Source organism: Gouania willdenowi, chromosome 13 (genome assembly GCF_900634775.1).
Source record: "Gouania willdenowi chromosome 13, fGouWil2.1, whole genome shotgun sequence".
Lineage (NCBI taxonomy): Eukaryota > Metazoa > Chordata > Actinopteri > Blenniiformes > Gobiesocidae > Gouania > Gouania willdenowi.
The window spans coordinates 8,272,587-8,286,734 of NC_041056.1; the positions used below are offsets into that span (position 1 = coordinate 8,272,587).

General features: G+C 37.3%; 1 protein-coding gene across 1 annotated transcript in view; it reads right to left on the reverse strand.

The window, feature by feature from the left end:
• nbeab (neurobeachin b) overlaps positions 1-14,148 on the reverse strand; it is a 314,839-nt gene that overhangs the window by 211,670 nt on the left and 89,021 nt on the right. The window contains exons 9-12 of the mRNA XM_028465652.1: positions 5,020-5,217; positions 4,765-4,898; positions 3,853-3,961; positions 1,437-1,589 (exon numbers count right to left, since the gene is read on the reverse strand). Of these exons, the coding sequence (XP_028321453.1) occupies positions 1,437-1,589; positions 3,853-3,961; positions 4,765-4,898; positions 5,020-5,217 (594 nt within the window). The remainder of the gene's footprint in view (positions 1-1,436; positions 1,590-3,852; positions 3,962-4,764; positions 4,899-5,019; positions 5,218-14,148) is intronic.

Here is a 14,148-nt window from a genome sequence, read left to right on the forward strand (position 1 = left end):
TTTGTTGATTATTATTCTTTTTCATATTAAAACTCCACCACACACTTCCTCAAATATCACTTTAGTTTAAAAAAAAAGTATAATAAATAAATGATAATGAAAATTTTATTTACAATTGTAATTATTATTCTTTTTCAAACTAAAAACATCACACACAATCTCTGGGAACTGTATTCTATACTTTTACTTCCTCAAATATAAATCTAGTTAAATATATATATACAGTATAAAAATATCTGAGCTGGCACATCTCATCACTATAGTGCCACTCGTAACACTACATTACAAACATGATCAAAAAGTAATAATTTAAAAAAAAAAACTGAACCTCTGACTCATGATATGCAAAAGTAAGGCTTACACGTGTAGCCATATTTACCGATGGCAGTGCCGTCGGTAGCGAGAGCGAGAAGCAGAAATAAAACTTTGAAAGGTTGAGATGTGCTCTAAATAGAAGAGGATTAAAAGTCAACACAAGAAAGACAGAGACTGTGAGCTCATCAGGGTACAGTAGTAGTCTAGCCAGGGCCGACTCGCCTAATAGGCAGTTGAGGAAAATGCCGTGGCCTAAAGGGGGTGCCAGAAAATTACGGAAAAAATATGTTTCTTGAACTAGTCTTATTTTGAAAACCTTCCGGCCGCACCAGTGTTTTCCACCTTCAAGATGGGGTCATGGTTGTTTTAAGTTCCGGGTGATCGGCAACCCAGCTGCACTTGTGTTAAGCTTCTGCCGTGAACCACCACAAAAGTCCCGAATCAATGGATGGACGCTGAAACAGTGACCTTTAATATCGGTCCGTTCAGTTTTTAAAGTAGCCGATGCATGTTCACGTGGATTTGTTTTTTCCTTAAGAATTTTATATTTTTGACAAGCGCTATGAGATGACTATTTGTTGTAATTACAAATGAGTAGATGAGTAGAACAGCTGAGGTGGAGAAGTTGGGAGATAAGGTCCGTGAGGAGAGATTCGATGGTTCGGTATAGAAGGGAGACGGTGGACATGTTAAACAAAGGATACAGTGGCAGGAAGAAAAGAGGCAAACCACTGAGAAAGTTCATGTATATAGTGACTATAGAAATGAAGATGGTTATTGGTTAAATTGCAATAGGCAGGGTAAGATAAATATGTACTTGTTTCTAGTTGTTTTGATTCACATGTTAACTCTTGTGTCCTTGTGTTCCCAGGTCTGACTATACACGTCCCCACCTCCCAGTGATGTCAGCATGTTTGGGTTGTGATTGATTAGGCTTCCTCTTGTTTGTCACTATGTGGTCCATTCCCCAATCAAGCCTCCCACACTGTTTATCTGAGGGTGTTTGGACACACAATAGTTGCTGCTTCAATGTCAGGTCGTGTCTCCACTCATGATTGGTTACATTTATCATTCTATTTTCACTCCATTCGTTTAACCTGAGTCCCCAGCACGAAGCTCACCTTTGAAGGCGTATGGATCCAGATTGCAGCGTTGAACAGAATGTGGTCACAAAGCTGCTTAAGTAATGGTGCTCCATGTGTGAGGCCATCCAGGTACTTAGCAAAGGAGAGGAACTGCTCTAACACTGTCTTCGTGATGTGTGCACGGGACGACTGTGGAAAGAACACAAGCAGGTGAAAGAGTAGAAAATGTGGTTTTTATGCATGAATTGGGCATTTCTGGTACTGATAAGTTTAATGTTTTGTCAGTTTTTAGTGATTTTGTGTGTTTTTGCGGTCATTTTGTGTTCTCTTGTTATTTTTTTGTGTGCTTGTTGTAATTTGGTGCATTTTCTGTCATTTTCTGCATTTTTGTTGTTGATTTGTGAGTTTTGAGGGTACATTTCTGTATTTTTTTGTTTTTGTTTACTGTATTCTCATGTCATGTTGTGTAATTTTTGTTAACAGTTCGTGTGTCTTTGGAGCTATTCTGTAATGTGTTGTTGTTTTGTGTATTTTTGTAGTCATTTTGTATGTTTAAGTGGTTGTTGTGTCTGTCTTTGTTGTCATTTTACATTTTTATGAGTCATTTTGCTGCCAATTTGTGAGTTTTGGGAGTTATTTGGGCGACCGTGACTCAGGTGGTAGTGGGTCATCTTCAGATTGAGAGGTTGGGGGTTCGATCCCAGTACCTGACTATGTGTCGAAGTGTCCTTGGGCAAGACACTGAACCCTAAGTTGCTCCCAGTGGTTGACTAGTGCCTTGCATGGCAGTCCTGTCCCACTGGTGTGTGAATGTGAGAGTGATTGGGTGAATGAGCTGATATGTAAAGCGCTTTGAGACTGTGTATTATATTGAGCTTCATATTCCTTCCAACTTCTTAAATCACAATTTTTGGGGATTTGCTTTGGGGGCCGCAAATAATTAGACAGAGGGCCACATGTGGTCCCCAGGCCACTAGTTGTCCATGTCTGCTGAAATAATAGTTACTAATCGTTCCATAGCATTTAAAATGGGTAACTACATGTTATGTTTTTCATTTCCATTACTTTGTTTATTTCATAAAGCTACAAAACCTTTTCAAGCACTCCTAAAAATAAAAAAAAAAAAAAAAAAACCCAAAATATGAGCATTTTGTTTCAATTTTGCATAAATTGTCAACTTTAACACTTCGCCATTTACCTGTGCTGTCTGACACCTGTTTTCTGTCCTGTTAGGTGCATGCTGAGAAAGGCAAATATAGGTCCACAACAGATGGTGTGATAGGTGAAAGTGTGAAACCTGGCAGCAGGTTGGAAACTTGAAGATTAAAAGGCAGCTCACAGGGGCCGACAATGCCCAGCTGTAATTCTGCTGCAAAAACCCCAACAAAGTACATTTTCGTCCAATTTCTTAAAGAGCAGAAACTCACTTTGAACACAGCAGCAAAATTTTGCAACCCAAGAGAGTGTAAGCAAATACTGGTGTTGAAACATTAATAATGGAGCTAGTTATTCCTTTAAACTCATTGTTTAGGCTTGAGCTTTAAAAGATTACAGGTTACAGTGTACTTTCCGATTAGGGACATTAAAATTGGAGCAGAGTAAAACAAATTAATCTTAAATTGCATTTCTTACTCCTTGCATTATGCATATATTTTTTAAAAACTCAATTTTTTATAAACAGACCAGGACAAGTACCGGTATTCAAAATTTAAAGAGTAAATAAACACCAAAACCATTTTTTTCTACTGAAAACAAATATATTTGGGTATGGAGTAGGGCTGTTTCTCATCCAATTATTGACAATTTTGTCAAAAATAATTCAATTAAAAGTATTTTGTTGTAAAAATGTAAGAGTGACTGCCTTTTATGGATTGAAACCAAGCTGTTTTATTATTGGCTATATGGGGGTGGGACTTTTTGGGCAGCTTTTGTCATGAACCCCTAATGTTGGCCACGCCCCTTCTATTAAAACTAGCACCTATGGAGCTCCACCCATAATTCAGTTAATAAATAAATACATATTTAATGCATACTTGTTAAAAAAAGGCTTGCAGATGAATCAATACTATTCTGGTCAACATGCAGTGTTGTAGCCTAGAACCTGCAAGAAACATAAAATAAATTCTCATGGGGCAAACTTAATGTGAATAAGCTATTTCCCAACTCTGATAAGGCACTGGTTGCTTTCCTTTACCCATTCCCCCATCTTTATCGGGCATGGGTAACCTGGACACTCTGAATTAAGTTTATCTCAGAACACACTCTAAGCTCCTTTCTGATAAAGCAAATACACAGATAAAAAAAGTGACAAAATGAGAAACAGGGATAAAACCTAGAATAAGTCCAATTCTATCAAATATCTTTCATTCACTTTTTGTTCAGCGTAACTGTGGGAGAAAAAAAAGACCATCTTGTAATTTGAAAATAAGTCTTGCTTCTACGGCATCTTTACCTTCTCCAGCAGGTAGCCAATGACCGAAAATCCCTTTCCTCCAAGCATCTGCTCCTGCATGGCAACAGAACTCTTCAAGAGCTCGATCAGAAAAGCCAGGAGAGTGGCACTGGTTAAAAAAAAAAAAAAAAAAAAAAAAGGCTCATTCAGGAAGAGGAGACGCTGGATTCAGTAATCAACATGTAATGGAGCAGTCATTTCTGTAATAAACGAAGCAAAACAAGCAAAGCGACTGCAAATATAAAGTGAGAGGAAGGGGAAAAAACAAGGTGATTTTTTGTGAATGTCAACGATTAGCTTGAAACATGAAAACACCACTTTGATCTCAGGATTATGAGCTGTGCTAACACTCATTATATATTTGTTTACCTGCAAAATGGTCATAGCAAAGTTACTGAAAGATAGCTATACCAATAGTTAGACAGAAAGATAAACTGATAGCTAGTTAGCCTATTTAATATACAGTAGATCGAAAAGTATGGTAAGAGATAGATAGATAGATAGATAGATAGATAGATAGATAGATAGATAGATAGATAGATAGATAGATAGATAGATAGATAGATAGATTATATCAGTTATAGCTACACTGCAAAAGTAGCTATTCTTGCTGGGTTCTACATTCACAGACTATACATGCCATATAGTATAGTCATTTCTGAAGTACAACAAACAAATTAGACAGGATGTACAAACAACATTTACACAAAAAAAAAAAAACGGAAATACACAAAACATAGAAATACAAAAACTTAAAGGTAGGGTAGGTGATTTTCTCCAGAGACACTTTTTAAGTTTTTGTTTGAAATTATCTTAAGGGCTCTGAAAAAGGGACAAAGAAAATCCATCATGTAAATGTGCATGGTAATGAGTCTTCTAACTGGTGGAATAGAATACCTAACCCTGACTTACCATACTGTAGGTTCCGCCTGGCTTTCATTGAGCTGATGGTAGTCCAGCTGAGCAAAGAGAGGGAAGAGCACTTGTATTCCTCCAATGGAGTGGATGGCACTGTGTATGGAGTGAGTCACTGTAGCTTTCACATCCTGTGAGGATAAAAAAAATACAGAGCACACAATCTTAAAACTTTCTGAATTTTATTACCAATGCGATAAATATGAAAGACACAATCCCTTAAGTGTTGCGCAACAGAATAATTCGACTGACCTGCAGCATGAGGGCGTGCGGCGAATGCACAAAGATGGAAGTGTTCTCCCTGGGTGAGGACTCCAGGCAGAGTTGGGCATCGGTAGCCTTGGCATTATAAGTAAAGCTGATGGAGCTGGCCAATTTATTATCGTACAACACCTGTTTATGATGCTCCGCTAAGTAGATATCGCTCTCTGACTTGAATTTAAATGTGCTCTGTATGAAAGAGAAAAAACATAAATCCATAAAAGACATTTAAAATGATAAATCCTCCTATTATCCTTGCGTATTACTAACACATTTAACCCTTGGGGTCATTATGACCCCAGGGATATTTGCCTTCAGAAAAATTATTTTCAAAAAATTGTTGACCAAGTTTTTGTGTCAGGCACTTTGTTTTAGTGCTGTCAAGAGTTTAAAAAGATTGTGCGATTAATAAATCGTGCTCTGTAATTAATTAATCTAATTCATCTCTTTTTTAAGCGCAACTAAAAAATTGCTAAGAAACACCCTCAACTTGAGGTATTTTAATTTAAATCACACTGTTTAATTTTTGAATAGGTAAATATCAGTTCTACGTTGGCATTTTCATGAGAATATGGTGTCAAGTGTGCAGCTTAAGTATAATGGTGGTGGCTGTGGACAGAGGGAAGAAGTGAGTGGTAATAGCTAAAACTGGTATTTGGGATCAACGTGTCTAAGTTTAGGCCCAGTATGAGTTTATCCCACAGCCCAAGACATGCTAGTGCCATATGACCAATGTTTGTGCAAGAACCGCTTCTGCGAATCCAAGCGCCGCCCTGGGCCCAAAGACGCAGTCAGGCCAGCAAAACAAGCGAGGGCCAAGCAGCCTCAGGCCACCCCCCACGACCGAGCAGCCACCCAGACACCCTAAAGATCCCAAACTGAGAGACAGCCACCGCCCCCCACATACACACCCGAGAAAGCCCCAAGGAGCCAAGGACCCGGCTGAACCCGCCACCGACCGCAACCCCCATCCCCAAAGCCCCCCGCACAGCCCCGTAGACCCCGGCCCCGCAAAGCACCGCCCAAGCAGGGGCCACCCCACGCCGCACCCGCAGGCATGCACCAGAAGACCTCGCCAAGACTGGCCCAGCCAGCGGGTGAAGCCCACCAGACCTCAAGGGCACCCACCCGGGAACGGGAACCCCCAAGAGTGAGCATCTGAACGAAGCACCTCCAACCCAGCCACCATCCAGCCTCCCACCGGCGTGCATCCAACCAACGGCAACCACAGCGAGAAGGAGGCACACCAAGGGCACACACCTGGCGTGGTATAGCAGCCCCCAGCCAAAGGCGCCCGGACCCACCCATCGGCCCGCAGATAGCAGGACAGACCCACTAGGCGATCGACAGCGACCCCAAACACCAGAACAGCGAACGCCACCCCCCAGCAAACAGCATCATCCCAAAGTGCCATGCAATCGCGTCATAGACGCCAGCACTTCCCCAGCGCGCCCACCCCCCACGCCGGTGCGGCAGGCTGCCCCAGGCCCACACACCGCAAGGACCGCCCCCAAGACGACCAGGAGATGAGACAAGCACCAAACCATGGAGAAGACTTTCAATGCTGTTTGCTCAATTATTGTGAAATCAGTTACTTTAAAAAATATTATTCATATATATATATATATATATATATATATATATATATATATATATATATATATATATATATATATTACATCAAAGAGAAAGTGGTTTTAATCTTTCCCTTCAGAACTTCTACCCTGGCAGCGTCTGTCTTTTAATTATGACTTGATGAAAACAAATGTAAGAAAAAAAAAATACCGACAGTGAGTGTCACAGTAAAGCAGAGTCCCCCCCTTTATTTTAATATCAAAGCTGTCTTGATTATTTTTATTTGGAGCAAATCTACGACAAAAGGATGAACCTTTGGAGCAAACAATTCCAGACCTAATTAACAGCTAAGCCAGCATGAAGCTAAATAAAGCAGCAGCACCGTCTTACATTTAATTAAAACAGCGTGGAAAAGAAAAACACTCAAAATAAGCCAATTTGTTAAAAATAACTATTCCATTCCTGTCTCTCACTGAAGATATGTTATAATGTTCACATCACGTTGACACGCCATTTGTTTTATTCTCACACATTTATTGATATATTTTTGTCTCTTGCAACAAGAGGCTAAATATAGTTCAATATTGTTTGTTGACAGTCTGGGATTTCTGATGCGGTGAAAAACTGTGAGGAAAAGAAGCTGTCGAAGCATCTTTACACCTGCTAACAGGTTTCAATTACTAAGCCACTTAAGTAGGCTTTTGTTTAATACAATTTAAGGACACTAAACACTAAAGGTTTAGCAACTTTACATTTTGTAATCTTTTAATTTCAGTGTTCATAATCTAGTCTGTGTTCTGGAACAAACATTTTAGTTAAGATTTAGTTCATGCACTGGTGCTCTGTCCAGGGTGTACCCCCCGCCTAATGCCCAATGAGAGCTGGCAATATGCACCAGCAGACCCTGCAACGGAAAAATGAGCAAGAGGGTCAGAAAATGGATGGATGAAAGATTTAGTTTAAAATAAAGGTGGAATGACACATCATGCGACAAGATATTTCAATATTAAAACGTCATTGTTGAGGGTACGAGTGGTATCATGAGAGAGTAAAGGTCAGGTAAAAAAAAACATCATCGACTACAAACCAGATTGCTATAGTTTGTTTTTATTACCTCTGCCAAGGAAGTAATCTATGGATAATTGTTAGCAGCATGTCTCAAAACGTTCTGAACAGATTTAAATTAAATTTGTTGTGCTGATAAACAATGTCAAAAGGAAGAAAGAGTTCCATTTTGGAGATGATCCAGAAGGTACTGTGGATACAGTATCCAAAAGAAGGTTTTGAGCAAAGGATATTTCAAAAAGTTCTGAACAGATTTAAATTAAATTTGATGAGCTGACCTAAATTTGGCAAAGCTTTGCACTCTCTGATTATCTTTATATATTCCTATTGAGTTAGAAAAGGTCATACCCATATTTAAGTATGTCCGGATTTAAAGTCATGGTTATTTTTTCAACTGCATTGTATCGTTATCACAAGCCCATTATGGCCCATCACATTGTATCATGAACTCACTGTATTAAAAAAAAGAAAGTTAAAAATTTCAATCATATGAGCAATAGTTCTGATCGACTCACGAGATTCTGCCATTTTATAATCTACAGTAAATACCTTAGTGTAGATGAAAAGTCCTGATCCTAAAGAGCTGCAATTCTGTGTGTTATCTCAAAGGATTACAGTTTCATTTAAAGTGTTTTATAACAGAAAAATCTTACTGACTGTGTGTAGCATTATGCTGTGATTCAGTAGTGTTTTTAATGTATAGCAACATGTGATAAATCTTTAGTTACTGTGTATACAGTATAGAGGTTAACCGATATGGGATTTTCAAAGGCCAATACCGATACCGATTAAAAAAAAAAAAAAATCGGCCAATGGCCGATATCTACAGCCGATTTTGGAGGCCGATATACTTATTTTTTAAAGCACATTGATTATGAAAGACCATTGAAACACTAATATGATATAAATGTATATATTAGAAATTATATTAAATAGACCAATCGAACTCTTAACATTTATTGAACTTTAAATGTATATATTAGGGAGGGCTGGTAATGGTAAAAATTATTATTACCAAAAATATTGGGGAATGACTTGGAAATTCTGAGAAAATTAAGAGAAATATGGTTCATAATTTGGGAAAGACTTGTTGTCAACCTCATGAAAAAAGAGCTTAACTCATTTTTGGCTATTTTAAGATTCTATTTTGGATCTAACATAAAACTTATGTTAGATCCAAAAAATAAATAAAATGCAACAGTTTCTGTTTTTTAAAACATTTTTTTTTTCTTATACAACATCCCCTAACATCTTTCCGACCATTTATCCACCATGATTGCTTCGTGCTTTCAGTGAAACTGCCACAAAGCTACATTTGTGTTGTATTTAATTACACACTAACACACAGTATGTCATGACATTTCAATTTGGTTCAAGAGAGTGAATCAACCCTCCACACATTAGTTTTGTGGCCGATCAATAGATGAGTAAATGTGTTGTTGTTGACAGGTGAGCTATGAATCCATTATTGATGTGCAAAGGGAATAAGTGTCATTTCTAATCAGGAGGGTTTAATTATAAATAACTAAGAGAGATGTTTTTTTTCTGTTTTTTTTTTTTTCGCCTTTGCACTTATGTGCAGAAAATTGGACAGAGCTTCAATAAAAAGAGACATGAGCTGAAAGAAAGAACAACCAGTGGGAGGGAGAAAAATACAGCTTGTTACGCAACTCAACAAGATGGGTTCATGCACCCTCCTGTAAGACCTCTAAATTTAGGATGCGTTTTTGTGAAAAAAATCAATACATTTTTCAAAGAATTGAGAGCTCACTTGGTTGTACATGCTATTGGTATTGGGTGGTGACCTTTACAGAAATGCTGTTCCTTTATATTGAACATTAGCTATAACAAATGCAGGATCATTTAATATATTCTAATACTGCTGAAGAATTTTTCTTTTCTTTTTTTTTTTTTAAATCAGATACAGTACATACATAATGTAGGCCTCATAAGATCAATAAATCAACAAAAGAAAAGATGTAAATGGTTGAAATTTTTGCTCGAAAGTTTGTTCTAAACCCTCAACTTATTTACAATGTCATAAAAGTTCTGCGCATTGCATTGTGGGATTATCAACCTGATATTGGATGGTATTAATGTTGAGTCACTCCAGCCATGGAACAAAAGTAGTTTTGATTGGATACCGTCATTAAAAAGAAGCTTAGTTCTGATTGGATTGGTTTAGTTTTTTATTAGTCGAAGAAAATAACGATCAAATTTTGTGCTTCGGTTTTTTTTTTTTTCGTCGTCGTAAGTTCCAAATGCATCTTGGGAAAGTGGGAACGCTCATCATCCTAATCCTACTTGTAGTATATACTCATTGAGTTTGTAGTGTAAAGTACGTTAGTATGCCATTTTCAACACAGCCTATGTCGTTATTTGATAAAAAAAAAAAAATTTAAAAAAAAAAAAATCACGTCTCCATCGAATTCAATTATATTGTTTTCAAATCCATTGCAAACATTATAGTAGTAACTAAAAAGATTTTCTAAATCCCTTTGTCAATATTATTGATTTTCATATCCATCCCCTAAATGTCTTTTTTAATGAGTTTTACACGGGAGGTCCAATAACGGCAGTTAACAGACACACGAGATGAGATGGCTTTCCTCCCCCCAATGGGATGATGAAAAAAAAGTCAAAGATATATTCTGTTCATCAGCTGTGATGGTGCACCTCATTGTGGATTCTCTAACATCCTTCTAAAGTCCCTGCTCGTGGCGCTCCAGTGAGGAGGAATAACAAGCTTCAGTGATCTGCAGTGAAAATAATAATTAAACGTGTCATCTTGTGTGGAAAAAATCTGCAATATTATTCAGACCAGCTGGTCACACAAAAATGTGTGAATGACCAGAGACAACTAATGGATGACTATACTGTAACGTCATCTTTTGACAATGTTTACTTTTAGCCTAATTTAATACTGCAAGCCAACCAGAGTTCATAATTTGCATAATCATAATCACTTCATCTCCACGATGAATTCATTTTTTAATATAAATAACATTTTTCTCAACTTTAATTACCTGGATTGAAAGTTTGCAACTTTTTGTCCTACTTTTAATCAGATGCAACTAACTTCAAACAAAACGTTCTATTCCTGTCAGACCTTGATATAGAGTTACAGTCCCTGGATGTGAAAGTGGCTGAGTTGATTTCCACTGACAACAGAATGATGAGAGTATTTGTCAGGAATTTTTAATGAATCTAGGTCATATTTTAAAGTTTATTAGACACTGTTTAATTCATTTAAGTTCTTCGTTTTGCTGTTTTCACATTAAACACATCTACACCCCCACAAATACTGTCTGTCTGCAGCAAAACTGAATTTATTTTTGTATAATTAGGCTCACTTCAGGAAACCCACAGGGTAAACAAACAAACAAACCAACAAACAGCAAAAGGCATAATATTATTTACTGATGAAATGAATTATAAAAATGTCCAATACTTTTCAATAATTCAAAGCTTTTGTTTACAGCTGGGACACAAACACTATAACTTATGTTATAGTGTTTGTGGCTGGCTACAGCTGAACAGCCTGAACAGCCTGAAAAACTGGGCCCAAGACTGAAGGAAAATGGTGAAAAAACCGCAGGGAGGCCCTTCAGAACCCAATTCGGGTTTGGAAGAGGTCAAGGAGATGATACGCGAGGGTCTACAAAACCTATCTGCCGAGATAAAGTCGTTGGAAAAGACGCTGGAAAATTCACTGGAAAGACTACAAAGCGAAACAAAGGTACTGAAAGAAAAGAATGAAAGAAATGCTGAAGAGATAAAATTGTTGAACGCGAGGGTTGAACAGCTGGAACAAAAGGAAAGAGAGAAAGATGTCATCATCACAGGCCTAAAGATAAAACCCAGGAGTGACGAAGAAACAAAATCGATTGAACAACAGGTCATTGACTTCCTGAAGTCGAAGGACATTGTCCTGAACCCTGACAACATCAACTCCTGCCATCTCCTGCCAAAGAGAAATGATACCAGAGCTGTAAAAATAACCTTCACGAATATAAAATTCAAAGGAGAAATAATCAAGCAACGAAACAAACTCAAGGGAATGAAGGTGTACATCAATGAAAACCTGACGAAACAAAATGCAAGCATTGCATGGAAAGCACGCCAAATAAAAAAAGAAGGAAAGATTTTGAAGACGTGGTCAAAAAACTGCAGGATTTACATCCTGGAAGAAGAGGACGGAAAACCAGTTCTTATCAAGACGATGGACAACTTGGGAAAATACGAAGGATCCACCTAAACAACAACACTACTGATGGTAATCATGGATATGGACCCAGATCTATATAAACACTGGAAACAAAACTCAGACTGTGATTATTTTACGGAGACCGAATTAAATGTGGAAACCAAGAGTAAAAAAGGTCTGTCATTTATTCATTTTAATTGCTAGGTGGTGGGGTGATTAATGATTACATTAAATTTAAATTCAAAGTGTTTATTGTCATATGTGCAGTTAGAAACACGATTTTTTTTTATATACAATGAAATTACTGCCTTGCTTATGAACTAAGATATAATAATGTGTTTATACAATTTAAATCTAACAGTGGAAAATACAACACTGCCAATAAAACTAACAACAGCAGTTAGAAACACGCTTATGAACTAAGATATATTACATTAAAATACTACTTTGGATGTGGTGATGTGTTTATACAAGTTGGATCTGATCCCATCATCAGACAGTGGAAAATACAACACTGCCAATAGAACTAACAACAGCTGGATTACCCTTGATGTAGAGACAAAACAAGGTGACATTGTGGATGAAAAGGGAAAAACCTTCCAAACACCTTCGAAAGAGGAACTATTCTTGAACTGGAGGAATGCTAACAACGTCTGGCAGGGAACAAGGCCAACAGATGAGAATACACAAAAAAGAAGAAATCAAGAATGTTTTGACCAGAGAGACATGTAAACCCATGTAAATCTGCGATGGTAAAACAGGGGACGGGACCCGGATAAGCAAACTGCTTCTCTCGTCTCCTTTTTCGGCATGTACAAAAAATGTAAAAAAAAAAAAAAAAAAAAAAAAAAAAAAGTGAATGTAACCATGTCGGAAATAAACTGAATAAATAAATAAATAAATAAATAAATAAATAAAATATGTTAGTCCCAACAGTCACTCCATTATTGATATTACACTTCGTCATGATTGTGTTTTTGCAATCAGGTAATATTCTTAAGTGTTGAATGAAAAAAGGAAAACAACCACTCACTCAACCATCACAGCCTGCTGTTGGTGGGATGTTTGGTGTTTTATTTGCTCAGACTGAGTTTCTGTTTACAGTGATTAGGTTATGAGTTCAAGTCTCAGTGGAGCTCTTTGGTATTTTATATTACTGTCTGCTTGATTTTTTTTTCTGTTTGTGTTTCTGCTGGTATCTGTCTATGTTTTTCCTGCCCGTCTTTGTTTTCTTTTTTTTTTTTTGTAGCCCTTGTTGAGGACATGGTGGAACTACTCTTTCGCCCTTTGTTCTCTCACAGGTGGAACCCATTTCCTTGATTACCCTCACTACTTAAGGAGTGCATGAGTGTGTGCCAGTGGATTGTCTTTGATGTCCTTGTGTTCCCAGTCTTCATTAGGAGTTTTTCTCAGTTCTTATAGAGTTCTTTCATTTATTAACTTTTTTTTGCACCTTATTCAAAGTTTGACTTTCTATTTTGTTGGTCATTGAATCTCACAGTTCTGGATGTTTTTTTGTATTTTGATGATACTATGCGTTTGTTTTGGATATGAAGTTGTGTTTAATTTTCACAGATCATATTAAAATACATATAATAATTTAGTGCTGAAAACCTTTAAAAGACACTAATCAAGAACATGAATACTAATGCAAAATAATCTATCTATAATGCAAGAAAGGCCTGTGTGTGTGTGTCTGTGGGGCGAATATCTCCCCGACGCAGTGTCTGATCAACCTGAAACGTTGTCAACGGCTTCCAAATACCCCGAGTGTGTGCATCCGTAATTTTGGAGTAATTTGGTCATTCCAAAACCAATTCAAAACCAATTTCAAATCACCAATCCACACTGTGGAACTCCTGTCAAAATTTGTTTTAGAACACTGATGATGTCATCAAAGTTCCAATCAGAATGTTCTAACTGATGATGTCAACAACAGTGATGTCATTGGTGTTCCAAGAATGTTCAAACTGATGATGGTCATCAACAGTGACTTCATCATCAGTGTTCTATTCTATGCTAATGCTAATGCTAAGCTAATGCAGTGCGACGCTGTCTGTCTGTACACGATAACTTGAAAAGTTATGAACGGATTTTGATGAAATTCTCAGGAAATGTTGATAATGGGTCAGATAACAGCTGATTAAATTTTGGTGATGTTCTGGCAACAAAAAACAAAATATATATATATATATATATATATATATACATATACATATTACATTCATTTTCACATCCACACTGTAGAACTCCTGTTAATGTCAATAAGAATA